The following is a 27,892-nucleotide window of genomic DNA, read 5'->3' on the forward strand; positions in this document are numbered from 1 at the left end:
CCCCCCCCAGCACCGCCGGGGCGCCTCCTCCGTACCCCTGGAGTATCAATACAGCAGCAGCTTGCAAAGGCTCCTTGCTGGGCTGGGCTGGGCTGGGCCCTAGCAAGCGATTGGGAAACCGAAGGGCAGGTGTGTGTCACCTCCCCGCACCCCAAAAGCAGGCCGTGTGGAGCAGGCGTTCATTTGTTCTCAGGCCCCTCCTGCAGGGATGGCATTTCCGAGCCAACGAAGTGGTTGGAGAGGGGAAGTTGGTGATGGGATAGGAAAGGCGACCTTATGCGCGAGGAGGGAACCGGATAAGTGGTTTGGTATTGTGCAGCCCTTTATAAAGGATTTGATGGGATCACCGGGTATTCCTTCGGTCTCAAGTCAAAAGAGGTTGGGTGGGGGAGGGTGTCTAGAGTTGGTCCCGCCAGTCAGTGCTGGTGTCAGGAAGTACCTGCGCCACCTAGAGGGACTTAAGGGTGCGAAGAGTCCAAATGTACCGGAGGAATTTACAATCTAAAATTAGGGGCTTCCTACATGAAAAGCCACTGGACTTCTTATATATGTATGAACCTCATGGCATGGCAGGCAAAAGGACCAGAGGAGTATGGGTTTGAAAGATTTAAGAGCCACGATAATCATTATTACAGGCATGGTGTGTGCTTGTAAATCTAACCCTAGCGAGGCCGAGGGAGGAAAGTCAGGCCAGCCTAAGTTATACCCTGAGTTCCAGGCCGGCCAGCCCTACATAGTAGGAACCTGCCTCAAAAACAATAAAATAGGGTACATGGGAGGACTCGGCAGGCAAGGAACGAGTAGAGATTATATATTTGTATTTAAAAATAATAAAACAACAGGGCGGCAGTTGTGCACGCCTTTAATTTAACCCCAGCACTCAGGAGGCAGAGGCAAGAGGATTTCTGTGAGTTCGAAGCCAGCCTGGTCTACAAACCAAGTTCCAGAACAACCAGAGCTACACAGTGAAAGCTTGTTTCGAAACATAATTAATAATAATAATAATAATAATAATGAAACAATGACTCAGATCTGTCATTCTGGCTATGGAAAGCTAAGGCAGGAAGAGAATGAATTCAAAGCCTGCCTAGACTACAGAATGAGTAGAGGGCCAGCCTGGGCAACCTAGTGAGGCCTTGTACAAAACATTCATAAAAATAAATCTCTCTTTTAAAAGACTGGGAATGTAGCCTAGCTGCAGGACGTTTGCTTGTCTAGTGCATGGAAGGCCCTAAATCCAATCTCCAGAACCATACAAATTAAATTAATAAATAAAATCCGGGAAACATCATGCCTATATAGCTGATTGCTCCCACAGAGGGATTTGTGGTACCTGGTAGGCAGGAAAGGGCTTCCTCTGAGGGTCCTAGATAACTAGAAATTCCCTGAAATCTCCTGAGGGACTTTGCCATAGCCCAGCCCCTATGCTGACAAATCCTCTGGAGACAAGACAACCTTTGCCCGCTGCTCTTCTCCTCACCCTTGCATAGCTAACCCTCCACCCTCTTCGGCCTGGCCCTTCTTCAGTCTTATCTTGAGGGTGTCTTGTGCGTGTGTATGCCCAGAACTGGGTAGTTCTTTTTTTTTCTGCTGCAACCTCTATATCCTCAATGTATTTCATAGACTCTATGATGGAACCTTCAGAGAATAAATTTTCCGCTTTCCTTCACGCTCTAAATCAAACAAGCCAGGTATAGTCAGACATTTGAGACAATGGAAAATAAACCTGGATCCAGTCCAAAGAGAGAACACTGGGGCCAGGGCACAGCACAGTGGGAAGCATGCACCGAGCCCATGCAAAGGTCCTGGGCCCATCCCCAGCACCACAAAAAGGGGAAATGAAAGCTGAGATGGCTTGGTAGGTGAGAATGTTTACTGTACAAGTCTGAGGACCTGAGTTCAAATCCCCAGCACCCACACAAGAGAAAACTTGAAAGTTACTTTTGAACTCTATTCTTCTAAATTGTAGAAGTTTCAAATATTATTGGAGGTTTGATTTACTTCTTTATGGATTGCCTTTTCATATATATTTTTACTGATATTTTCATGTGATAAACTTTTTTTTTTTTGGTCTTTGAGAATGCTGGGATTAAAGGCGTGCACCACCACCCAGCAAGCAGCACACATCTTTTTTTTTTTTTTAAAGATTTATTTATTTATTATGTATACAGCAGTCCAGTCCTTCCATGTATGCTTGCATGCCAGAAGAGGGCACCAGATCCCATTATAGATGGCTATGAGCCACCATGTGGTTGCTGGGGAATTGAACTCAGGGCCTCTGGAAGAGCAGTCAGTGCTCTTAACCTCTGAGCCATCTCTCCAGCCCAGCAGCACACATCTTTAATCCCAGCACTGGAAAACAGGCAGGCAGATCTCTGTAACATGTCAGCCTGGGGAACCTAGTGAGACCTGGTCCCCAAAACAAAGTATTTTAGAGGGAAATATAATACAACTCCCAGAGAAATAGGGTTTCACTATATAACCCTGGCTGACCTGGACATGACTGTAACACCATCCTGGTCTCAGCCTCACAGAGACCATCCTGCCTCCACATCCCCTCGAAGTGCTGAAGTTCAAAGCATGCACCACCACCACCACCACCACCACCACCGTGCCCAGCAGGATTGTTTCCTTTTAACTCTGTGTATACCAGTGCGTGGGTATATGCTCTCAGAGGCCAAAGGTGCTGGATTCCCTGAAGCAAGAATTTCAGGCAGCTGCAATCCACCAACTGAGAGTTCTCGAAACTGAACTCTGATCCTCTGCAAGAGCATTGTGGGTTCTTATCTTCTGAGCCATCTCTCCAGACCCTTCTACTGCTCACTTTTAGGAAATACACCCAAGCTGCTGTGTGTGCCTCTTCTTACTGTCTAGGACATTTTTTGTATCTTCTGGATCTCTGTTATTTATATGCTATCTTATTACATTTATTTATTTGTGTGTGTGTGTGTGTGTGTGTGTGTGTGTGTGTGTGTGTGTGTGTGCACGTGCTGCCATGTGCATATGAAGGACAGTTTTAGTGAGTCAGTTCTCTCCACCTACCATGTGGGTTCTGGGGATTGAACTCAGGTCATCAAGCTTTGTGGGATGCCCCTTTATCTGCTAAGCCAGTGAATGTTTGTAATCCCAGCACTTGAAAGACAGAGGCAGGCAGATCCCTGTGAGTTCTAGGTCAGCCTGGTCTACCTGATGAGTTCCAGGATAGCCAGGGTTACACACAGAGAAACCCTGTCTTTAAAAAATATTAAAATTGTGTGTGTATGCAATCCATGATTTAATTCAGATAGTCAGGGTTAGGAGTCAACTGTCTCTACCTGCCAAGTATGCACCACCATGCCCAGCAAGATTCCTTATTGTAGTTATGTGTGCATCGGTGTGTGGGTATGTGCACTCAGTGGTAGGTGTCCTCAGACCCTGTAATTTTTTTTTCAGAGACAGGATTTTGCTCTGCAACCCAAACTCGGCCTCTTTTCTCCCTTTTTACCCTTTTTTTTCTTTTCCTTCTTTTTTGAGCTGAACAGTTTAAACTTTCCCACTTCTACAACTGAATTTAGGTTTCATTTCTCTGAGAGGGGCAAACAGGTGTCTCTCCCTTTATTGATAAATTACATTCAAAGATGGAGAGAACACGAACAAGGCCTAAGTCGGCCCCACAATGTCTCAACAACAGTTCCTGCAACCCCCTTGAAACTTACCCAAGGATGTCCAAAGATAAAGCCTCAGTCAATTGAAAGTCTACTAATGTAACTGCTGCTTGCTTCACCAGTTATGTTTGAGGTGACTTAACCATTCCTGAAATTCCCCTAACTTTGCTTGAAAGGAGCCTGCATGCTCCTTCCTCTCAGAGCTGTTGCCATTTTGTACAGTGAACAATGACCCTGCATATGCTGGCTGTTTCTGCCAAATAAAGGCTCTTTGCTTTTATATACTATTTGAGTCTGGGGTCTTCCTCCAGGGTGTTCTTGAACCCCTGCAGAGCTAGGGTCTCAGGTAAGCCAGCCTGCCCTTTAGCTTACTCCTCCATAGACAAGGCCAGCTTTGAACCTGGCCTCACCTTTCTGCTTCCACCTTCCAAGAGTGGGGATTTCACTGTGCCACCACCTGCCATTCAAATTAACTCTCAAACAGAACAAGTGTGGTACAATAGAACTGTTCTATCTGCGGGGTAATTACAGGGTTGAGAAATGCTTCCGAGTACGCCTCAGACAAAGTGACAGAGTGAGTTTTAAACCATTTAATAAAATGCCTTCTTTTTACATCTTCCGTTCCTGCCGTGGGAATATTTTACACATTTTCCTGTGGAATTAACGCACCTCACCTGTGGGGAATATCAGAAAAAGACAGATGAGCAAAGCAAAAGAGAGGAGACATTATATTTTACAAGTTTAGTAAAATTAATACTAAAAATTTATTTTATTCATTTAGGCATGACCACTTTGCCTGCATGCCATACATGGGCACCACACGTGTGTCTAGTACCCTTTCAGAAGAGGTCGCTGGAGTCAGAAATGACTGTGAGCCATTATGTGGGTGCTGGGTACTGAAACTAGGTCCTCTGAAGAGCAACAAGTGTTCTTAACCACTTAGCCCCTCTCTACAACCCCTCTCCCCCATTCTAGAGACAAGCTCTCACTATGTAGATACGGCTGATTTGGAATTTACTATGTAGAGAAATATATAGACCAGGATGGTCTTGATCTCACAGAGATCTGCTCGCCTCTGCCTTCTGGCTGAGATTAAAGGCACGGGCTGGTGGTTTATTTTATTTTTACATGTTTGTGTATGCACATTCGTGCAGTTCTCACGGAGGCCAGAAGATGGCGTGAGATCACATGGAACTGTAGTTACAGGTGGTTGTGAACTGCCTTGTGGTTGCGAGGAATCGAACCCGAGAGCTAGTCACTGCTCTTAACCGCTAAGCCATCTCTTCAGCCCCAAATTAATAGTATGCAATTCAAAAGTCCTCAGGTTGCAGCTAGGAGGACAGTTTAATCGGAACCTCCGGCTCCTCAAACACTTTTAGGCCCGGCCCCCTTATTAAATAGGCCCCGCCCGTCGGTGGACTGCGCCCCGCCTTTTCCGCTACGGCTTCCCCTTCCGGCAGATCCGGCCTACAGCTCCGCCTCTCAGCACCCGAAGTTCTGCTCTTGCGCATGCGCAGACCGGAAGTCTCGAGCCTTGGTTCTGACTCCCAGTGAGTTTCGCTGAGGGAGCCGCGCGCGTGGCGGAGTCGTCATGGGGAAGCTGCGCCGCCGCTACAACGTGAAGGGGCGGCTGCAGGCGGAGCCGCGGCCGGCCAAGGGCCCCGAAGTGCCCCCTGTGCGGCTGGAGCTCGAGGGTGAGGAGTCGGGCCCGGAGGGTCGCTGGAGTGGGAGCCGGGTTCCACGTGATCCGAACAGGGGGCGTGACAGCCTGCCAGTACTGCGATGTGGGGATGCTGCCGGGAGTTTGGTGCGCACATGTGGTCTTTGCATCCATTCCCAGGCCTTCTATAATAGTTTCCTTGCTAGAGACTCGTAAATGTGTGTTTCAGCCCAGACCTGTGAGCTGTGCATCAGGCTGCGTGCAATGCTTGGGTGCTGGGGCACTTTGAGCAGCGGGGACACTGTTCTGGGCTTCGGGAGTAATGACAGTAAAATAGGAGGTGGAAAGTCCTGTCATTCCAGGCATGCCTGGTTACCTGAAGCAGACGGCCAGAGGGAAACGGTAAAAAATGCATAGACTATGGCAGGCATGCAGAGAGGTACTAGAGAGAGAGAGAGAGCCAAAGCTAGTAGTGGGTGATGTGCTGGGGAAGGCCTCCCATGTGATGTCAGAACCGTGGGTAGAAATGAGAGAGGAAACCCAGGGGCTAGGGAACATCGGGGTACGTGGGTTGTGGAGATGATTGAGACTTTAAAGAGAAGGAAGGTTGAGGCAGAAAGGTCCCTAAAGTTTGAGATCAGCCTGGGTTACACAGGTTTGAATCCCTGTCTTAAAAAACAAAGAAACAAAAGGGTGTGTGCGCTCGAGACAGATAGACCTATAAACCGAGCCGGAGGGAGGCAGAAGCAGGAGCGATGTGATGTAAATCTGAGGCCAGCTGAACTTTGTCGCATGTACCAGGCCAGCTAGGGGCACAAAGCAGGATCCTGTCTCAGTCCCCAACCTCTGTTTCTCAGCGGGGAGCTGAGAAAGGCTTAGCCGAGGAGGGTAGGGTAATGTGTAGCAAGCGGCATATTAGCTATGGCATTACAGGAAAGCAGTGCAGGTTGAAGGATGATGGGGTAGGAGGGTCGAGTTGATAACTGGACCAGGGAGAGAGTGTTTGGATCCTAGTGTATTCTGAAGGAGAGCTGGCTAGATTTGCTGATGGACTGGTCTTGTGTATGAGTACAATGGTGACAGGAATGAGTCTCAGAATAGGCGTTGGTGAGGCTGTTGGAGAAGGCAGGTATGGGTCGTTCCAGGGAGCCACGTGAGTTCAGTTCTGGATGTGGGTGCTAGGATAGAAGGAAACCCAGCAGCTATCGATTCAGCTGCGCAAGGCAGAAAGTTCAGGGGCCATAAACAATTTTGTGATAGATGCTATTTATTTAAGACTGATTTGGCTCACCAAAAAAGGTCCAGCCCTGAAGGAGAGGAGATCTGGGAAGAGGTTGCTGAGCTGGAGCTTCTGAGAAGGACTTCCCCCTCCATCTCAGATGCTGCCTGGAGTCCAGAAGGGAGGGCAAGAGCGTTTGTTGGAGCACTAGAGGACATGGCCACCAGGGTCAGGCTGGTCTGGGAGGAGAGTAAGCTGGAGAGTAATCCATTAGATACGAGTGTATCTTCCAGGCTCCTAAGACTAAGCATATTACTAGATGGAACCCCACCATCTGTTGGAGACTGCCTCCCCAAGGTATTCTTTGACCCCTTGGTTGGATCAGGAAGGTGGTGAGTTTGTAAAAAAGGACATCAGAGAAGATCTAGAAGTATGAGGTGTTTGGGGTGAGACACTTCACTTACCTGGGCCTTTGTTTCCATATCTATGAAATGGGGCCTAACTGTTCCTCTGTGGAATCATGCACTCCCTGGCTCTTAATTTTAAAGTAGATGTGGTACAGCCCATAGCTCAGTAGCCGAGCTCTGAGCACACTGCAGGGTCTCATGTATCGCAGGCTGGCTTGTGTAGTCAGGAGTGGCGGAACATCTGGTCCTCTCGCCTTCCCCTCTCACTTGTACAGACCTGTGCCAACATGCTTGGTTTTATGCAGTACTGGGGTTGGAACCCAGAGCTCTGAGCGTGCTACCTAGGTTCCCTTTGCCAGAGCCACATCCCTCAGCTCCTGCATCTTAGCTTGGTGATACTTAGAGTTGTGAAACGCAGACCCTTGCTCAGCACTCAGAGGTTCGTAGGTGATGTAGACCACCTGCAGGAGGCGATGACCTAACCTGATATTGTCATGAGTAAGCATCGAGGACCCTCCAGGACTCCCTGCACCGTGGTGAGACAGGCTGTCTTTTCAGACAAGGATGTGTTAAAAGGAGTGGATGCGAGCAATGCACTCGTGTTGCCGGGGAAGAAGAAGAAGAAGGCCAAGGCGCCACCCCCATCAAAGAAAGAGAGGAAGCCCCTGACGAAGAAGGAGAGGAAGGTGCTACAGAAAGTCTTAGAACAGAAGCAGAAGAAGAGCCAGGTACGCCTTGCCGTGGCCAGTCTGCCCCAGCACTGCAGATCATGGGGCTCGGGCATCTCTATCCCGTGTACTTCCTGCAGCAAGGTTGTCTTGTAGAACTCTCTGAGAGGAGAGGAGTGTTTTGTGTCTGTACAGTGACACGGTAGCCACTAGCTACGTGTGACATCCAAGGCTCTGATCATGCTGGCCTGATTTAAAAGTCATGACACATACATGAGGAGGTGTGTGTATAAAACTGGAACGTACATTGTCAAAGTCAGTGAAGCCAAGACTGCCGCAGCTCACACAGGGTGAAAGAAGTTATGTGGCCCTGTGGGTAGCCTAGGGAGTGGCCAGATGAGCAGTCATGTCTCTCCCCAGGTCAGCAAGGGGTGCCGTGCTTTATTCAGTCTGGTTGTTGGGCATAGGGACAGCCAGTGATCATACCACGGTGCTGAAGAGCTGTGTCCCATGACTCTGGATTTTGTAAGGACAAAGGCAGAGCTAACTTGTCTGTCCAGAAGACCTTATAGCTGTGTTGTGACATCCTGCCCTATGGTTTAAAGTCTAGTATTAACTAGGCTGAGAAACCCTGGTCTCCTCCCAGGAAAAGTCCTGGGACCCGGTCAGCAGTCAGTAGTTACCTGATAACTAATGCTCTCGTGCCTCTCCCAGCGTGCCGAACTGCTCCAGAAACTGAGTGAAGTCCAAGTTTCGGAAGCCGAGATGAGTCTCTTCTACACTACAGCCAAGCTGGGCACTGGGGACCGCATGTATCATACCAAAGAGTGAGTCACAGAGCCTGAGGGGGCTCACAGCTCATGGCATCCTACATGGGTGGGAATGTGTGGAGGGTTATCCATACTGAATGCTCTTCTGACAAAGGCCGTGCTCCTGCCTGGCATCTTATGTCATAAGTAGGTCACATTTTCATGACCTTGATCCCATACCTCAAAGGCTGCACTTGCCATGGGGCTCCCTCTTGAGGTCTTTTGTGGTCACTGTTCAATTCTGAGGCTTCACATTGAAAGCCCACTTCCCACCTGGGCTTGACCATTACAACTTTGGGGTCGTCCCAAGCTGGCATTCCTACAGGACAGCACACCCCAGACCAACATGTGTGTGCGTGCCCACACACTGATTCCCCCCTCCCCCCAGCTTCTCTGTTTAGGGCACTGCTATTGGTTGAGTGTGTAGTGCCTCATCCTCACGGGACCTGAGGTACAACAAGGAGCAAAATACTCCCTTCCTTTTGAAAGGTGCAGGTGTTCATTAACCAAATACTAATATACCCTGCAATAGAAAACCGAGCCAAAGGTAAGGCGGAGACGGGGGAGCGTCTAGGAAAGGGATTGGCAATTGGGACTGAGCCCAGTGACATGCAGTGTACCTGGTAGGTGACTTTGAGTAGACACTTGAGTGTGACAATCTGCCTCAGTGTGTCAGTGTGTGACAAGTGTGCCTCAGAGGAGGAACAGCCAGTGCAAAGGGCCTGGGGTCAAAGGGTTGTGGCCTTTGGCCCATGGTGAGGTGCCCCCATGGCCATGTCAGATGTCCTGAGGCCCCTGCCTGAAGTTTCTGTTTTCCCAGGAGGAAGCCTGACCAGCCAGCAGCTCAGGGCCAGGAGAAAGTCAATAGCCTTGGTGGGGCCCACCGGAAGCGCCACAGATCATCATCAACAGAGGAAGAATCGGAGTCTTCAGGGGATTCAGAGCCCGAAGAGGACACAGCTGACCAACCTGAGGGCAGCACGGGGGCAAACACAGTGCATCTGCCACCAGCTCCTTCTGGGGCCAAGAGCCCTGTACCCACCCCGCAGCCCCCTCCATCTGGGACCTCTGCATTTTCAAAATCACCAGCCTCTGCCCCACCTCCACCCCTGTCCAAGCCTGCCATCTTCATTCCTGTGAACCGCACCCCTGAAATGCAGGTGTGTTCTCCTTGGGGTTAGAAACAGACTAATGGGATATCTTGGTGGAGAGGCCTCAGTATCTACTTCTAAGAAGGGGACGTGGTCATGCCCACCTTATGGGGCTCTCATGTGGCATGGGGGTGGTATAGCATTGTTTCTGGGGCCCAGGCTGTTGCTTCTCCTTAGCCATTCAACCCAGTGGCTATGCCTTTTATTTTATTTAATTTTTTATTGGGGGTTTCGAGATAGGGTTTCTCTGTGTAGCAACACTGACTGACCTGGAACTTGCTCTGTAGACCAGGCTGGCCTCAAACTTGCAGAGATATACCTACCTCTGCCTCCCAAGTGCTGGGATTAAAGGTATGCACCACCACTGCCCAGCTATTTTATTTTATTTATTTATGTATTTTGATTTTTTTTTTTAGTTTTTCGAGACAGGGTTTCTCTGTAGCTTTGGAGCCTGTCCTGGCACTAGCTCTTGTAGACCAGACTGGTCTAGAACTCACAGAGATCCGCCTGCCTCTGCCTCCCTAGTGCTGGGATTAAAGGCGTGCGCCACCACTGCCCGGCTTTATTTTGATTTTTGAGACAGGGTTTCTCTATAGTTTTTGGTGCCTTTCCTGGAACACTAGCTCTTGTAGACCAGGCTGGCCTTGTACTCATGGAGATCCACCTGCCTCTGCCTCCCAAGTGCTGGGATTAAAGGTGTGTGCCACCACTGCCCAGCTAATTATTTAATTGTTTTATTTTGTTTTTGTTTTTTGAGACAGGGTTTTTCTGTGTAGCTTTGGAGCCTGTTTTAGCACTTGCTCTGTAGACCAGGCTGGCCTTGAACCTACAGAGATCTGCCTGCCTCTGTCTCCTGGGTGCTGGGATTAAAGCACCACCATTGCCTGGCAACTATTTTATTTTTTAAAAGACAATTTTTAAATTTTATATGTATGGGTGTTTTTCATGCCTGTATGTATGTACTCCACATGTGTCCCTGCAGAGGTCATATGAGGGCATTGGTCCCCCTGGGACTGGACTTAAAGATGATGGTTATAAGCTGCCATGTACCAGCTAGAAATCTAACCCAGGTCTTCTGGAAGGGCAGCCAGTGCTCTTAACCACAAAACCATCTCTTTAGCCCCACCCTATCCGTTTTAGACACTGTGTACCATGCATGACCTGTGTGTGAGCGGGGTACCCTCTCCGCCTGCTGTTCTGCAGCCCTTCTCTCTAACTTCTCCCACAGCAAGAGCGGCTCAAACTCCCAATCCTCGCCGAAGAGCAAACCATCATGGAGGCAGTGGCTGAGCATCCCATTGTCATTGTGTGTGGCGAGACTGGCAGTGGAAAGACTACACAGGTGCCCCAGTTTCTCTACGAAGCTGGCTACAGCAGGTGGGGCTCGGTCAGGGATGTCCCTCTACTCTTTGGGGACAGTGGACACTTAGGTTCCAAGAACCGCTAAGGGCCTGAGCTCCAGTAGACACAATCCTGCCTGCTGTCTGACTTCAGACGAATTACCAGCCACTCTGGGCCTGTTGTCAGCTGTGAGATGGGGATAGTGACACTAAACTCAGTGGTCACGTGGGTTTGGCGGCTACAGCTCCAGTGTTAGGCTCATGGAATGTGTTCCGTAGTGTTACTGTGGCCCCTGTGAGCCTCTTATGACCGTGTGTGTCATGTCACTGTTCTCAGTAATTCATGCTCACCACTGTGCCTTGTCCCCTTGGCATGTGGCATTCAGCAAAGTGATTAGTATGTGGGATGGTCAGAGGGCCAGACTCATTTAAGAGTGTGGTCCAGGTGGGCCACCCAAGCTGAAGGAAATCCTCTCACATGTGTGTTCAGTCTGTGCACATGGAAACTTGCTAGGTTCTGTGCACTCAATGTAATTTTCTTTTTTTATTTTAATTAATTTGTTATGTGTACAACGTTCTGCCTGCATGTATGCCTGCCCGCCAGAAGAGGGCACCAGATCTCATAGATGGTTGTGAGCCACCATATGGTTGCTGGGAATTGAACTCAGGACCTCTGGAAGAGCAGCCAGTGCTCTTAACCTCTGAGCCATCTCTCCAGCCCCTCAATGTAATTTTCTGTACCCCACCATCCACCTCAACTTACTATGAAGTTAATTCAGTTGGCAGAGAAGTTGCCAAGGTGATGCAGAGTTCTAGTATTCCCTTCAGCATTGCAGGGTGTATCTGTCATCCCTGTTATCTGGCTTTCTCTGGCTTACCAGCTTACACATGGGCCTCATTTGTTCAGGAGTGCCGTGCACATCAGCCCTTCCCCGCCCCAGATGAAACTTCCTCATCCTATCAGTATCCCTTAGAAATGTGTCCCAGCGGTATACCAAGTTCTGTTAGGTCCCCATCTGTGGAACGTGGGCTGCCCCCACTGTCCTGTGGCTGTGCTGTCCTGACACTGGGCAAGCGGTGTTTGTACCCTGTGCTTTGGGTTTCATCTTCAGGCACTGACCCTGGAGTGTAGGTGACTCCAGGACAGATAGGCATGGCTAATGTGTCTTCTTCCCCAGTGAGGACAGCATCATCGGTGTCACAGAGCCCCGCCGAGTGGCTGCCATAGCTATGTCCCAGCGTGTGGCCAAGGAGATGAATCTGTCACAGCGGTGAGGCCCTGATTCCTGGGGTATAGAGGGATAGAGGGTCTTTGCAGTCTTTTTTTTTTTTTTTAAAGATTTATTTAATTACACATACAGTATTCTGCTTGCATGTATGCCTGCAGGCCAGAAGAGGACACCAGATCTCATTACAGATGGTTGTGAGTTGCCAATGTGGTTGCTGGGAACTGAACTCCGGACCTCTAGAAGAGCACCCAGTGCTCTCAACCTCTGAGCCATTTCTCCAGCCCGGTCTTTGCAGTCTTGCTGGAAGGAGGGAACACTGGGAGTTTTTTTTGGGGGGGGGGCGGTTTCAAGACAGGGTTTCTCTGTGGCTTTGGAGCCTGTCCTGGAACTAGCTCTTATAGACCAGGTTGGCCTCGAACTCACAGCAATCTGCCTGCCTCTGCCTCCCAAGTGCTGGGATTAAAGGTGTGCCCCACCACTGACCCCGTGGTGGGAGTCATTTTTGCCTCATTCCAGGGACGGTCCAGCAGAGCCCTCTTAACCCGCTGGGCCAGTGGCTGCAGAGCAGGGAAGGACCCAACACTTATTAAGGGGCAAAATATCTTCGCTGTGAACAAGTGGTAGCTAGCTAATGAGCCAGTGTATAAAGCCATGAAAACCTAGAATTCTGTTTGTACAACCCTCTGCCAGGGACTTAGATTTCTTTACACTCTGGTGCTGGGAATGGGACTTAGGGACTTGCATGTACTAGGACACCACTCTACCACCAAGCCCCTCCCCTCCAAATTCTAAATTTTTAGCTTTTATTGTAAAATGTTTACATGTTCACAAATAAGATAATGAACCCCAGATACCTTAAGGCTGGTGTCAGTAGCTGCCACCTGTGCTGAGCACTGTAGCATCTCCACCATCTTGTCTGAGTGGCTCTGGGAATAAAGAACTGCTCGTCTTCAGTGAGCCCTGCCACGCTCTGTCCTAGATCTGCAGTGTGTCTGGTGACATTAGTCTGGTTGTCACTCAATCTTGCCCCCATCTTTGGCCCCAGAGACCAGAGTTGGGACGAGCATGTTTAGGAAGGGTCCTCCCCTGTCTCTCTTGAAGGGACCATGTAGCCAAAGCCCCAGCTGCCTGTAGCTCTGGAGACATCACCCTCCCTAAGATGAGTCCTCCCCCCACAGTGTTGTCTCCTACCAGATCCGCTATGAAGGGAACGTGACTGAAGAAACCAGGATCAAATTCATGACAGATGGTGTGCTGCTCAAAGAGATCCAGAAGGTCAGTTGTCTGGTCTCATGCAGGACACGGGTGGAGTGGAGTGTCACACTGGCATTGTCCCGCTGTGCCTGCCGTGCGGAACGCTGAGTAGGTCCGTTCTCGGAGGTTCAGCTGCTTGATCAGTATGCTGAAGTTACCAGTGATGGAGGGCACAGGGTCAGTGTGAGCAGAGAGGGCCTGGGGTGAGTGAGCAATGTGACTTTGCGTATCCATCTTTTCTAGGAGGACTGGGGACATTGGCTCAATTGGCAGAGTGCTCGCCTAGCATGCATGAAGCCTTGGGTTCCAACCCTAGCCCTACAGAAAAAAAAATAGCTATCCGAGCCCTTAGACCAGTGGTTCTCCACCTTCCTAATGCTACAACTTTTTAATACAGTTTCTCATATTATTTCATAACTATAATTTTGTTACTGTTATGAATTGTAATGTAAATATCTATGTTTTCCAATGATCTTATAGGTGACTCCTATGAAAGGGTCATTTGACCTAAAGGGTTCATGACCCACAGGTTGAGAACCACTGACTTAAAGGCAGGAGGATAAGAAATTCAAAGTCATTCTTGGTCATGTAGTTCAAAGATAATCTGGGATAGCTAACCTGTCAAAAGAAAATAAGGTTAATAAAAGACAAGATCTTTTTATTATTATTTCTATTTTATTTATTTATTTTTGAGACAAGGTTTCTCTGTGTAGCCCTGGCTGTTCTAGAAATCTGTAGACCAGGCTGACCTTGAACTCAGAGATCCACCTGCCTTTGCAGGTACCACCACACCCTACAACAGCAAATTTTTTTTCAAAAAAGAGAATTTGCAGTGTGCAGTAGCAACTGGCTTCTGGTCATGCATAATGGCTGCAGACAATCAGGATGCCCAGCTACTTCTTCCAGGGGCCTCTAGGAGCTTCTGAGGGGGTGGGAGCAGTCTGGGATTTGTTCACACGGTTCCATGCCTGTGATTGTGGGGATTTGGTGACACTCTGGTATAACTCCTGATCCCCTCAGGACTTCCTGCTGCTGAAATACAAAGTGGTGATCATCGACGAAGCCCACGAGCGGAGCGTCTACACAGACATCCTTCTCGGCCTCCTGTCACGCATTGTGGCTCTCCGGACCAAGGTGTGTAGGAAGTACACAAGCATGGCAGACGAATGCTGCCTTGTCAGGGGCTTGGGCTGAGCAGGGTCTCAGAAAACACAGCCTTCCCTGGGCATGCAGTATTGCTGGTGCTGGCTGTGTCTTTTTGCGCTGCCTGTACTAACTCACAGGCCTTGATCCAGTGTCATGCATGGTGAGTGGCTGCTCCACATCCAAGAGGCTCAGGCAGAAAGCTAAAGCTGGGAAGGCCTTGCTGGACCCAGCTAAAGGGTTCCCCCAGGGCTTCAGGCTCTCTTGGGTTTGTAGGGCTGCTGAGTTGATTCTTCTACTCCCCAGGCCTGCTCCTCCCTCCCCAAGCTTGCTCCTCTTTCCAGCTCTGTGCTCAGACAGTGGATGTGAGGGACCAGCTTTGGGGACATGAAGGGAACTTGATGAACAGCCCTGTTTCTGTCCTTCAGTAGACCAGCTCAGTGGGTGTTCTGGGAGTGCCGTGTACCCAGCCACATTAAAGACGGTAGTAATGGACAGTGACCAGGAAAGGATGATCTACCATTCCTGCCTTCCTGGAGCCACCGTTTGGCCAGGGTGATAGGCATTAGGCAAATTCAGGATCTTTGAGCTGGAGTTTGATAAAGAGGCAGGCAGCAAGTACCAGGGAGGGCCTAAGGACCAGTGATAATCTCCCCAAAATGTGACCATAAGCAGGATGGACCATGGGTAAGGGGAGTTCTCAACTCAGAAATGTCCAGCTGTCTCTATTCAGTCAGTTCTGGAGTATTCTATGTCCCTCCAGAAAGAGACACTGGGTCCCATGGCTGAGCCCTGCCCCATCCCAGTGCTGACCCTCTTCTTCATTTGCCTCTTTCATGAAGGTGGAATCCCGCCATGGCCCCTTTAGCTCGCCTCATGTTCAGGTCTCTGGCCTGTGTCACCTGTAGAGCCCCAGTGGACAGGCTCCCTGTGACTGTGTCTCGTTTCTCCTGGGGGAAACCTGAGGAATGCAATTGCTGGTTATATGTAAACACAGGGCTGAGAGATGCAAAATTCCATGTGGAGTCACCAGGCTGTCTTTCACAGAGACATCTGCCCCTCAAGCTGCTCATCATGTCTGCCACGCTCCGGGTAGAGGACTTCACCCAGAACAAGCGGCTCTTTACCACACCTCCCCCGGTCATCAAGGTAAGATTTGGGTAAGCCCCTGCCAGCTTCAACCTGAACTTGACGTGTGAGATCTGGTGGTCTTAGGGGTTAGTGCAGAGAGATGGTCACAGGAAGGAGGCCCTGGGCTGCAACATCCCCATACCTTTGTGGACTGTCACAGGTTGAGTCCAGGCAGTTCCCTGTGACAGTCCATTTCAACAAGCGGACCCCATTGGATGACTACAGCGGCGAATGCTTTCGGAAGATCTGCAAGATCCACCGGATGTTGCCTGCAGGTGAGGCCTGATGGGACTGGCATATCCCTCCCTCACTGAAGACTCGGGTTTGCCTTTCAGCCCTCTGACCCTACAGTCAAACCGCAGTGGCATGGTTTCTGTTCCTGAGCCTTAGTTCCCGCACCCCCCTGCCCCACATCTAAGGTAGAAGTGGGACTGTGAAAGCATCCTCTCGAAAAGGAGGGCAAGTATAGATGGTCTCTGTCCCTGAGAGTCTGCTGTGTTGCCATCTGTCAGGTACCCCTCACCACTCTGCTGGTCTAGGGTAATTGATTCCTTCCTACCTGGTACCTATTTCCCTGGCTGCATTCTCTCTGCAGGCGGCATCCTGGTGTTTCTCACGGGGCAGGCCGAGGTGCATGCATTGTGCCGCCGGCTTAGGAAGGCCTTCCCCAACCGTTGCTCCCAGCCACAAGGTAACTGACCCACAGTTCCCTGTCAAAGCCCTCCACCCCCTTACCCCTGGGCTTAGCAACTGGTGCTCTAGTTGGGGTATCAGCCTCCACTTAAGTGTCCCTAGGGAGAGCTGCACCTTTGTGTCCCCACAGTAATACGCTCATCGTCGCAGCAGTTTGCTGTGGGTGACGAGAGGGAAGTACTAGCTCCTGCATTGTCTTCTCTTTCCAGAAAAGGAAGAGGAAAAGGACTCAGCAGAAGGGATGCGGCGGTTTAAGAAGTCCCGGACGAGGGCCAAGAAGGCCCAGGCCATGGTACATGGAAGCCTGGGGAGCCCTGTGCCGTCCTGTGCTGTCCAGATGCCAGCTTCATGTAGCTCTTTGGGCTTAAGTATAACTAGAGTGAAACGAAAGTGAAAGTCTATTTCATCCAAGATGGCTGTGAGCCATGTGGGGTTCCTGGGGGACACACTGGTCCAGCCCCATTCCACAGCAGAGTGTCCTGCTGGATAGTACAGCTATGGAGACTGCAAGTGGGGGTGCATTGTGATTTACAGCACAAGGTCTCCCTGGGAGGATCCTGGAACATAGAGCCGCGGCTGCTTGCTAAAGTAGGGAGATCTGCTTTCTGAAGCTGGGGGGGCCGGCCAAGGAAGGGGCCACCACAGGCACTCTGATAGCTGGATGCAGTGTTGGTGGTGTAGCTACTAAATTATAGCACTCTACCCTCTTTTACACTTAAGGGGGCCCAGGAATCTTGTTAAACTCTGTATATATAGCTCAGAGCAGCCTTGTAGGATGACCCCATGCTTATATCTAATTTATTTGTTTGTTTACTTATTCAACTAGAATGTCACTATGTAATCCTGGCAAACCAGGATAGCCTAGAACTCACAGAGATCAGTTTGTCTCTGCCTCTAGAACACTGGGATTAAAGATGTGCATCACCACACCTGACTCATACCTAACCTTTGAAAGGAGTATTTTAGATTGATTTACTTTATGTGCATGAGTTTTTGCTGTGTGTATGTATGTACCGTGTCCATGCCTGATACATGGGAAAAGAGGGAGTTAGGTCCTCTGGAACTAGAATTACAGATGATTGTGGTTGCTAGAAATCAAACCCAGGTCCTTTGTAAGAACAAGTGCTATTAACCTCTGAGCCACTTCTCCAGCTCCTCATACCTAATTTTTAATATAGGAAACTGAGGCAGAGGTTATTGTCCAGTGGCCTCACTTCGTATGTCCCTGTGAGGAGATGCCCGGTGTGAGCAAATTTGTCTTTCCCCTGTGTGTGGCTTGGTTCACACCCAGGTTGCCTGACCTCATGGTGTTGACGTCTCCTCATCCAGGCATTGCCTCAGATCAACCTGGACAGTTACTCTGTGCTGCCAGCCGGCGAAGGTGATGAAGACAGGGAGGCAGAGATGGACGACGAAGAGGAGGCCCTGGGCTCTGACTTGGATCTGGACCTGGGTGACAATGAGGCAAATGAAGGTGTGGCCTGGCAGAGCTCTGCCCTCGGGTTCATTGCTTGGTTTCAGCATGGGCTGCTGAGCCCCTGTTGCATGATAGGCCCTGTTGACCCTGGGACCAGAAGAATCTAAGTCCTGTCCTCATACGTGTGACCAAACACATCCTGGCTCCTGCTGGTATGTGAGCACAGAGGGTGGGCTTTTCTGATAGCTTTGTCCGCTGCAGTCTCCTGAGATCCTAATACTTGTTATGGTAGTGCTGGAGTCACCATCCCTAGGCTGGCCTTTCCTGCCCTCACATAGGCCTCATGCAACAGGGAAAGCATCTGGATTCTCAGGGCCTCTTGAGTATGCTGATGGGACAGCTTCTTATTGTCCAGCGTGGACTAGGTGGTCCCAGATACTCAGAAGCTTGTCTTGAACACAGTATAGGTTGTGTATCTTTTGAGAGAGAAACTTCTATGGAAAGGGCTCCTTCCATACAAACACAGCCTGCCACATTGCCCAGACACACACCCAGACCAACTTGCTCTCAGGATGCTGCTCTTAGGCAGGCACCACAGGCCTGTGCTGGGCAGCAGTAACAGCATTCAGGGTCTTCCTGGTACTGTATCTGAATACGAACCCTCAAACCTGGGGGTGGGGAGATGGGGAGCTGCCAGACAGCTAAAGTTAGACTTATGCCTATGCCATCTGTCCAGCCTGGACTCCAGTGTCCCATGCTTGACCACAGGTGAGCAGCCAGATGCCTCCCTACCTCTTCACGTGCTCCCGCTCTACTCTTTGCTGGCCCCGGAGAAGCAGGCACAGGTAATGGGATAGTTCTTGAGAGCATTAGGATGGGGTGGTTCAAGCCTCAAGTGCTTCTCCATCTATTTTCTGACTAGCCCTGGTAGTGGAGGAAATGATAGAAACCACTCCTGATGATTGTGCTTGGAGCTTGGTGGACAGTTATGGTTCTTGCCTAGCTGAGAGCAATCTGTCTACTGCTGTCTCGTAGATTTTCACCTGATTTTTATGTTGTCTTACCTGCTTCTCTCCCCCAGGTTTTCAAACCTCCTCCAGAGGGGACAAGACTGTGCGTAGTGGCCACTAATGTGGCTGAAACGTCCCTGACCATCCCCGGCATCAAGTATGTGGTGGACTGTGGGAAGGTTAAAAAACGCTATTATGACCGTGTCACAGGCGTGTCCTCCTTCCGTGTCACCTGGGTCTCCCAGGCATCCGCTGACCAGCGGGCTGGTCGTGCAGGCCGGACAGAGCCAGGACATTGCTATAGGTAGGTCGCTTATTCCTGCACTCAGGCGAGGAGAAGCAGAATTGCAGCTGTCCTCTGCAGCAAGTGGGCCCTGTGTCCTCACTAGTTCTACAGCTCTTCCCACTTTGCTGGCTGCTTTACCTTCCCCTTGGCTGCTGTGTTGGTGGTGGCTAATTCACTAATTTAGAAGTAATCACTTCTAAAGTGCTTCCATAGTTGGGCTGTCACCACCATTGAGGCAGCGAGTGGCTCCTGTGAGTGGTCATTCCCTGTGGACATCCCCATTAGGTGTTCCCTTTTGTCAGGCTCCACCACCCAGTGTGATGAGTTTCTGGGATCGTCTTGACATGCTTCTGCTGGCTGAGTCACTTTTGCACTGCCTTGTCACATTGCCACCGTCCTTTCCTGCTGCACATTGAAGTTGTTGCTCCTTTTTCCTGTGTTTGGATGTCTGTTTATCCTTGGCTGTGTGGAGCTCTAGGCTTGATGCTCAGTAGTGGAGGAACTAGCCATTAGCCAGGTGCCCAGGTTCTCATCTTACACCTTTGCCCCGTTGTTTGTTTGCAGTCGCATGAGGCAGGGTCTGTGTTTCCCTCAGGCAAGTGCCCTCAGCATCTTCTTCGTGCCTTCTCTGTTCAAACCTGTCCTCAGTTCTAAATTAGGCTCTGTCTGTCTGCTGATGGCTTTGAGGGCTCTTCTGAAGTCCAGGAGGTAGATCCTCATCAGTTATGTCACTGGTCAGAATTTTCTCCTAATGATGTCTCTTTGAGCAGTTTTATTACTGTTCTTCCAGTACCATTTTAATTTTCAGAAGGGAAAACTTAGAAAATACAAGAGAATATAGTTGGTGTAGCTGGAGGTGGGGCTCACTGCCACTGGTGAGACGAGGGCCTGGCCCTGTGAGTGGCGGGCATGGTTGGCTTTCTTCTTTCTGATCCCTACTTCTTCCCTCTTAAGGCTGTATTCCTCAGCTGTTTTTGGGGACTTTGAGCAGTTTCCTCCCCCAGAGATCACTCGCAGACCAGTGGAAGACTTAATCCTGCAAATGAAGGCTCTCAACATTGAGAAGGTTAGTCTCAGCCAGTAACCTCCTTCATGCCTTCCCAGTCCGTGCTCTCAGAGCTGCACCTGCCAGGGAAACCAAGTGAAGTAGCATCCTGAAGTTTGTTAGAAGATGCCCTGATGACCCTCAGCCTCTAGTGAGGACAACTTTCCTGTCCCCTGGGGACAGAGGCTTATGGACAGCCAGGTCTCATGCTGTTCGTGGGCACTCAGAGATGTCCTGCTGATCCCTGAATCTTGACTTGACTGGCATTGTCCTCAGATGGAGTTGGGGTTCCTGTCCCCACTCCAGAATTAGGTGGTCCAGCAAAGAGGGTCTGCTTATGCTGCATGCCATGCCTAACCCTGCTCCATGACAACCAGATATCCACTTAACAGATAAGGAGACCAAGGCAGGGAAGAGACGGTCTCTGTTCAAGAATACATGTAGTAAGTAACAGAACCCAGATGGCTGAAAATGCATCTGGTCCTGGTCCTGTCCCAGAACCCAAAAGAAAGTTTTGAAAGTAAAGAATATAGTCTTGGTCCAGGGTGATGGCTCAGCAGGGAAAGGTACCTGCTACTAAGCCTGAGGACTTAAGTTTCAAGGAACCACATGGTGGGAGGAGAGAACCAACTCCTGCTTGTTGTTCTCCGTTCTCCACACTTGCTCAATGGCACATGTGTATCCACAGACACATACAAACAAATTTAAAATTAGAAGAAAAAAAACCTTTAAAAATAAAGAATATACCCTTGACTGGGGATGTAGTTTGATTTGATTATACCCAGCACTACATAAACAATATGGGGTGCATACCTGAAACCCCAACATTCAGGATGTAGAAACAGGATGAATAGAAGTTCCAGGTTCAGTTATGCATCATAGCTCACATCTATAGCCACAACACTTAGAAGGCTAAGGCAGGAGAATTGCTGTGGTTGAGGCCAGCCTGAAACATGAGTTTCAGCACAAGAATAAAACCATATTTTTCTCCCTTTGTTTTGAGACGAGGCCTGGTGATACAGCCTTGGTTGGCCTGGAGCTCTTTTTGTAGACCAGGGTCAGACTCACATGGATCTGCCTGCTGCTACCTCCCAAGTGCTGGGATTAAAGGTGTGCACCACCGTGCCTGGCAAGACTCTGTCTCTTAAAAAGATTGCAGCCTCACTGTGTGCAGTGAGTGGCACAGGCCTTTGCCCTCGTCTTGGGTTGAATTCTAGGGAAGAAATCTGTCCCTTTAAGGATTACGAATCCATAGTGATTTTTCTTTTTGTTTCTTACAAACAACCCGTTCAGAGTTAAGAAAACTCACATACTTTAGGTGATCATTGAGAACTTGACGTTCATCCCTCTGGCCACCTGTGGGCATGCATGGTTATATTTTTCAAGCATGATAGCTTAATTGTCAGGCTGTTTTTCTAAGTGTTGCATGATGATTTGTATGTGGTTGCTTTTAAACTTCTAGATTTTAGTTGACAAGGATGGCCCCTGGAACACAGTAGGCTTAATTTGGGATCATGCTAGCACATAGACCTAGAGAGATCTTGACAACTTCCTGAGCACTCAGGACCCATGTCCTAGTTATCATGACCCTGGGGACAAACTGGAGGGAAGGGGATCAGTACCTGGTATAGCCTGTGCGAACTCATGAGACTTGCTTCTCTGCATCACTCTGCCCCTCTCCTCTCCTGCCTTCCTGCACCCAGGTCATCAACTTCCCGTTCCCCACACCTCCCTCTGTGGAGGCCCTTGTTGCCGCTGAGGAGTTGCTGATTGCACTGGGGGCTCTGCAGGCGCCTCGGAAAGATGAAAGGTAGTGGGGGAGGGTGGACCCAAGCATGCACAAAGCCTCCAAGTACAGGCTCCATGGCTCCTACCCACTGTGACTCTTGTCCCCAGAATGAAAAAGCTGCAGATATCACAACTAAGCTGCCCCATCACCGCACTGGGACGGACCATGTCCACCTTCCCCGTGGCACCCCGCTACGCCAAGATGCTAGCACTGAGCCAGCAGCATGGTTGCCTGCCCTACACCATTGCCATTGTGGCTGCCATGACTGTGCGTGAGCTCTTTGAGGAGCTAGACAGGTAGGTTGGTGACAGTCTAATCCCATGGAGCCCTGTGTGCCCTCTTTGATCAGTGGTGGCCTGGGGAACTGAGCTGCTGTATGTGAAAGAGGGTAAAGCAGTGAGGATGTGGAGACGCTGATGGTCAGAGGGCAGTGGGCTGAAGCCCAGTGGGCCATGTGTATGTTTACAGACCAGCTGCCAGCGAAGAGGAACTTGCAGAGCTGAAGGGCCGTCGAGCCCGTGTGGCCCAGATGAAGAGGACCTGGGCTGGGCAGGGGGAATCTCTGAAGCTTGGTGACCTCATGGTGCTACTGGGTTGGTGACATCTCTAGGGCATGAAGGAGGGTGATTGGTAGCTTGGAGTGGGTTGGAGCCAACCAGTGAGAACACCCTACTGTGCCCAACAGGTGCTGTGGGAGCCTGTGAGTACGCCGGCTGCTCACCACAGTTTTGCCGTGCTAATGGACTGCGCTACAAGGCCATGCTAGAGATCCGGCGCCTCCGTGGCCAGCTGACCACTGCAGGTACAGCCCAGGCAACAGTGTGGGCAGACATCTGGGCTCTCTGCACATGTTTGCTGTGATGGAGACTCTCAACACTTGCTGATTTGCCTGCCCATTAAGATGGACTCAACCCCAAGTCAACTCCAAGTGCCCTTAGACAGGTTCCTTTGCACATTCACCCAGAAGGCTGTCCCTCAGGTCGTCTGTCCCTTGGCCACACCCCTCTGGTCCTCTTCCTCTGTTCAGCCAGAACCTTTCTTCCCTCCACATGTCCCCAGAGTTCTGGCCTCATTGGTACAGGATTCACACTCAGCTACAGGTGGCTCCTGTCAGTAGCCTCTAGGCTCAAGGAATGTCCCCACCTTATGATACAGAGTGGGCATCTGGGCAGCCTAATTCCTCTCCAAGGCTAATTGGGAACTCAAAGCTATTCCAGCAGCTCCAGGCCTCACAGATCAATAGCTGTTCTGCAGCCCGTACTTGCCCAGTATCAGGGCGCTATTGGGGCTTGCTATCGTGTCCACTGCTACACTTAGGCAGTCTGTCCTCAGATGCAACAGCCTGCAATTGTGGACAGCCACCTGACACCAACGACAGGTGTTCATGTGTGGCCACAGGTCCCTACAGGCCACCTTTCCGCAGAGGGGACAGATGAGACTGAGGTTCCTGTAACTATCCTACCATCTGGAATGGCTGTCCATTGGCAGGGCTTTGCAAGCATGGGAATCTAAGCCTTGGCCTTGGAAGGGGCTCTGGGCGGAGCCACTGTTAACTTGTGATTCAGAATCAGACACTATGTGGGTGGGACCCAAGTGCTAGGTGATTCCTGAAAGCCTGGCAGACTTCCTCTGACTTAGATTTCACACACCTCTTCCTCACCTTCCTCCCAGTCAACACAGTGTGCCCTGAGGCCGGGCTCTTCCTGGACCCCAAAATGCAGCCACCTACTGAAAGCCAGGTGACCTTTCTGCGGCAAATCATGGCAGCTGGCCTGGGTGACCACCTAGCCCGCCGGGTTCAGAGCGAGGATCTGCTAGACCCCAAATGGAGGAACGCCTACAAGGTGGGCCCTTGGTGACTGGACCTATAGCTTCTGGGAAAGCCCCAACAAAGAGGAAGTTGGGGCTGTTTATTGGAGGTTAGGATGTTACCCTCAGCTTCTTCAAGATTATTTTCTAGAGTTGAGTTTTACACCATAAAGTCAACCCTCTGGCTTTACTATGGTCAGTGTAGACAACACAGTCAACTGAAATGGCTTTCTCTGCCCCAGAGAAAGCTGAGCCTTCTACCCATTGCCCAGTGATTTTGGTTTTTCTTATACTAACCAGTTCACCAGAAGGACCTATGTGGTACTTGGTGTGCTGGGGCTACCTCCGTCCCCCAGTATTGTTTGTCTAAGGTCTGTCCACACAAGGACCTCACCTTCTGGTTTTTGAAATAGGTTGATCCTCTTGCCTCAACCTCCCAAGTGCTAGGGTTCCAGGCTATGCCCCTACATGGAGATTGCGTTTTACTTTGTACATTTGTCTGTGGTGCACATACGGAAGTCATAGAATTTCAGAAATCTTTTTCTCCTTCCACCATGTGGGTCCCAGGGAATGAACTCACATTACCAAGCTTGGTGGCAGGTGCCTTTATTCACTGAGCCGTCTCACTGGGTCCTAGCTCTCTATTTATTTTAGGGTGTGGGGGCACACATGCACAGGCAGACATCCAGCAGGTCACCAGGTTTGCATGGCAAGTTTTTTATTCATTGAGTCATCTTCCCAGGCCCATGTTTCAGCTCTGTTGATGGCCAAGGAGCAATGCATCCTGAGTTGGACCTGGTCATTGGCTCTCTGACTTGATGGTTGGATCCTGAAAGTTGGACTTGAAGGGCCCAGAGAGCTCAGGCTTTTTTTTTTTAAAACGATCCTCCATCCACCTCTCTTTGCAGACTCCTCTCTTAGATGACCCTGTCTTCATCCATCCCAGCTCTGTACTCTTCAAAGAGCTGCCTGAGTTCGTGATCTACCAGGAAATCGTGGAGACCACCAAAATGTACATGAAAGGTACTGTGTAGTCGCCAGGGCTCAAGTCACAGGCTGATACCTGTAGAACACCCTGTCTGTCTGGAAGAGCATGTGAGGCCTCCTGACTGTGCCCTCTACTGGCCTCAGGTGTCTCTACCGTGGAAATCCAGTGGATCCCATCCCTGCTGCCTTCCTATTGCCAGTTTGAAGCACCCCTGGAGGAGCCAGCTCCCACTTACTGTCCAGAGTCTGGACGGGTACTTTGCCACCGGGCCAGTGTGTTCTGTAAGTCGAGGTCACTTCCTTGGTGTCTGGCCACCTGCAGCCATGCCCTGCTTTGGGATATGTGCCTGAGGATGTTACCCTAGCTCTCCTGCTCCTCTGATGGGCTTGGGAGGATGGGTCTAACATGGGTCCTTCATCACATGTTCCCATCCTCCAGACCGCGTGGGCTGGCCACTCCCTGCTGTGCAGGTGGACTTTCCTGAAGGTATTGACCGCTACAAGTACTTTGCACGGTTTCTGCTGGAGGGACAGGTAGGTGCTTGGGCTACCTGTGGCCTGTTTCCTGTGTGTCATGAACTGCAGGCTTACTCAGCCAGCCTATGCCCTCTCGCCAGGTCTTCCGCAAGCTGCTTTCATTCAAGAGCTGCCTGCTGTCTAGCCCCAGCACCATGCTGAAGACTTGGGCCAGGTACAAGAGTATATTCCTAGACTGTAAAGGAGGCTCCTCGCTCCTTTGTCAGTTGTTTATGCTGGGGATGACAGCCACAGGAGTCTCATTCTGGAGCTCTCAGTGCGTCTAGCACATTTCACCCCCTAAAAGATTCAGGGACCCTGTACCCCTACCCAGAACTCTCGCTACCTGTCTCTCCTAGTGGCTACATCATCCCAATCTTGCCTCTTCCTCTTCTCTGTGTCCGCTTCTTATATGGGCCCAACTTAATCCAGTGTACCCTCGTGATAAGGAGCATCTGTATACCCCAAGGGGCTGGTGGACCCTATGTGCTGCCACTGTGTACAGGAGGCTTTCTGTGTTGGGCGTCCACTCATCCTTTCTGGGTCTAGTCAGCTGCCCCCTCTTCACAGGCTGCAACCTAGGACAGAGAGCCTATTGAAAGCCCTTGTGGCTGAGAAGGCAGACTCCCGTGGTGCCCTGCTGGCTGCATGGAAGAAAAGCCCCAGATGTGAGTGTGACCAGGCTGGGGTGGAGTGGGGAAGGACCTAACCATACCATGGGCCATGGTGGTGTGTCCAGCCAAGCAAGTCCCTGTCATCGCACTCTAACCCTGGCCATCTCTTTCCACAGTCCTGCTGACTGAGTACTGTGAGTGGCTCCCAAAGGCTATGCACACAGATGTTGAGAAGATCTGGCCCCCTATCACTGATGGTTGACCACACACCGAGCTGTATAGTCAACCGACTCCTAGGCTGCTACCAGGAGACTCGCCATGGCCCTGGAAGCCCTTCTTTACCTTGACCCAATTCAGAGCCAAGCTTGCTGCTGCACTGACCGTGGGTGCCTTCTTTGTGACTCTTCTGACAAGATAGACAGGTGACATTAGCACCTGTGGTTGTACGGGGCTACACTGGGACAGGGAAGTGGACTATTCCCCCAAGCACACCTGTCCAGCCTCATAGCATCTTAGGCAGCAGATGCATTGCAGACTTGTGTAACTCAGGGACTGTTCTGAAAGGTTGGACTAATATCGCCCCAGAGCCCTGTTCTACACAGGTGGAGACTGGTTGCAAAGGACCTGCTTTGACTTCCATAGACAACAAGTTCTGGTTTTTTGTTTATTTATTTTTTTGATATTTCAAGGCAAGGTTTCTCTGTGTAGCCTTGGATGTCCTGTAACTCCCTCTGTAGGCCAGGCTGGCCTCGAACTCACAGAGATCCACCTGCCTCTGCTTTCTCAGTGCTGGCATTAGAGGCATGTGCCACCACCGCCTGGCATGAAATGCACAATTTTCAAAAGCTGAAATGAAAGTGACCAGCAACAGATAAGACAAAATATTCAACCTGGACTTATGAGATGGTGCAGATGCCACTGGCTGTTCTCCCCCAGGACCTGGGTTGGATTCCCAGCACCCCATGGCGACCGACAACCATCTGTAACTCCAGTTCCAGGGATTCAGTTCCCTATTCTGGGCTGTCTAGGCACTGTACATAATGTGCGCAGATAAACACATTAATAATAAAGTAAAACTCAGCTTTATGAGCCGTTTGAGAAATGCCCATCGAAACTACACAGGAGGTTGGCGAGATAGCTCAGCAGTTAAAAGTACTCGCTGCTTTCACAGAGGACCTGGGTTTGGGTCTCAGCTCCCATATGGCTGCTCACAACCATCTGTAATTCCAGTTCCAGGGGATCTGATTGATTAGGTCTTCTGGTTCCTCAGACACACACATACATAAAATAAAAACAAATCTCAGCTACATGAGATTTCAGACCAGTCAAAATGGCACTGTACATGAAAATAGCAAATAACTGGATGTGGTAGTTGGGTGTGCTTTTAATCTGGGCAGCAGGGGGATCTCTGAGTTCCAGCATAGCCTAGGCCAAAGGGAGTCCTTGCACAACAATCCTGGGAATTAAAACCAGTCCAGCCACAGTGGAAGTCAATATGGAGGCACCTCAGAACCCTAGAAGGATCTACTTTGGGACCTAGCAGTGCCACTGCTGGGTATTTACCAGAGGACTGCAAGGCAACACATCACAGACACTAACTAAGCTGTACAACCAGCCAGGTTCCTGTCACAGTAAAGAATGGGTAAGGAAAATGCGGTTTGTGTAAGAAGGTGATTTCTTTCAGCCACTAAACTACTGGAGATTATCCTACTAAGAAGATTAAGCCAACCTCAGACAAATAGTGTGTGTTCTCTTGTGGGTCCTAGACTTTATATAAAACCATACATCCTATGAGTGACGAGAAAGCAGAACTGAGGCAAAGGGGACTAACGGGACCGAGGCTAGTGGAAGAGGGGACGTTCCCCAAACAGATTATGGCTATGTGGAAATTCCCCTATGAAACCCAGTGTAAATTTTACTTTTTTTTTTTTTTTTTTTTTTTTTGATTTTTCGAGACAGGGTTTCTCTGTGGTTTTGGAGCCTGTCCTGGAACTAGCTCTTGTAGACCAGGCTGGTCTCGAACTCACAGAGATCCGCCTGCCTCTGCCTCCCAAGTACTGGGATTAAAGGC

General features: G+C 50.1%; 1 protein-coding gene across 1 annotated transcript; it reads left to right on the forward strand.

The window, feature by feature from the left end:
- The first annotated feature begins 5,160 nt into the window (after positions 1-5,160).
- On the forward strand, positions 5,161-26,907 carry Dhx37 (DEAH-box helicase 37). The gene is made up of 27 exons (XM_075978183.1): positions 5,161-5,338; positions 7,489-7,658; positions 8,313-8,425; positions 9,228-9,567; positions 10,787-10,935; positions 12,077-12,169; positions 13,306-13,402; positions 14,402-14,515; positions 15,572-15,673; positions 15,816-15,930; positions 16,251-16,346; positions 16,558-16,640; positions 17,678-17,822; positions 18,534-18,610; positions 18,847-19,079; positions 20,016-20,127; positions 21,810-21,916; positions 22,003-22,191; positions 22,364-22,488; positions 22,581-22,697; positions 23,567-23,739; positions 24,613-24,727; positions 24,836-24,973; positions 25,131-25,225; positions 25,309-25,382; positions 25,778-25,875; positions 25,998-26,907. Exons 1-27 carry the CDS (start codon positions 5,236-5,238, stop codon positions 26,081-26,083), a joined length of 3,459 nt encoding a protein of 1,152 aa, XP_075834298.1. The 5' UTR covers positions 5,161-5,235; the 3' UTR covers positions 26,084-26,907.
- The last annotated feature ends 985 nt before the right edge of the window (positions 26,908-27,892 follow it).

Source organism: Microtus pennsylvanicus, chromosome 1, assembly GCF_037038515.1.
Source record: "Microtus pennsylvanicus isolate mMicPen1 chromosome 1, mMicPen1.hap1, whole genome shotgun sequence".
Lineage (NCBI taxonomy): Eukaryota > Metazoa > Chordata > Mammalia > Rodentia > Cricetidae > Microtus > Microtus pennsylvanicus.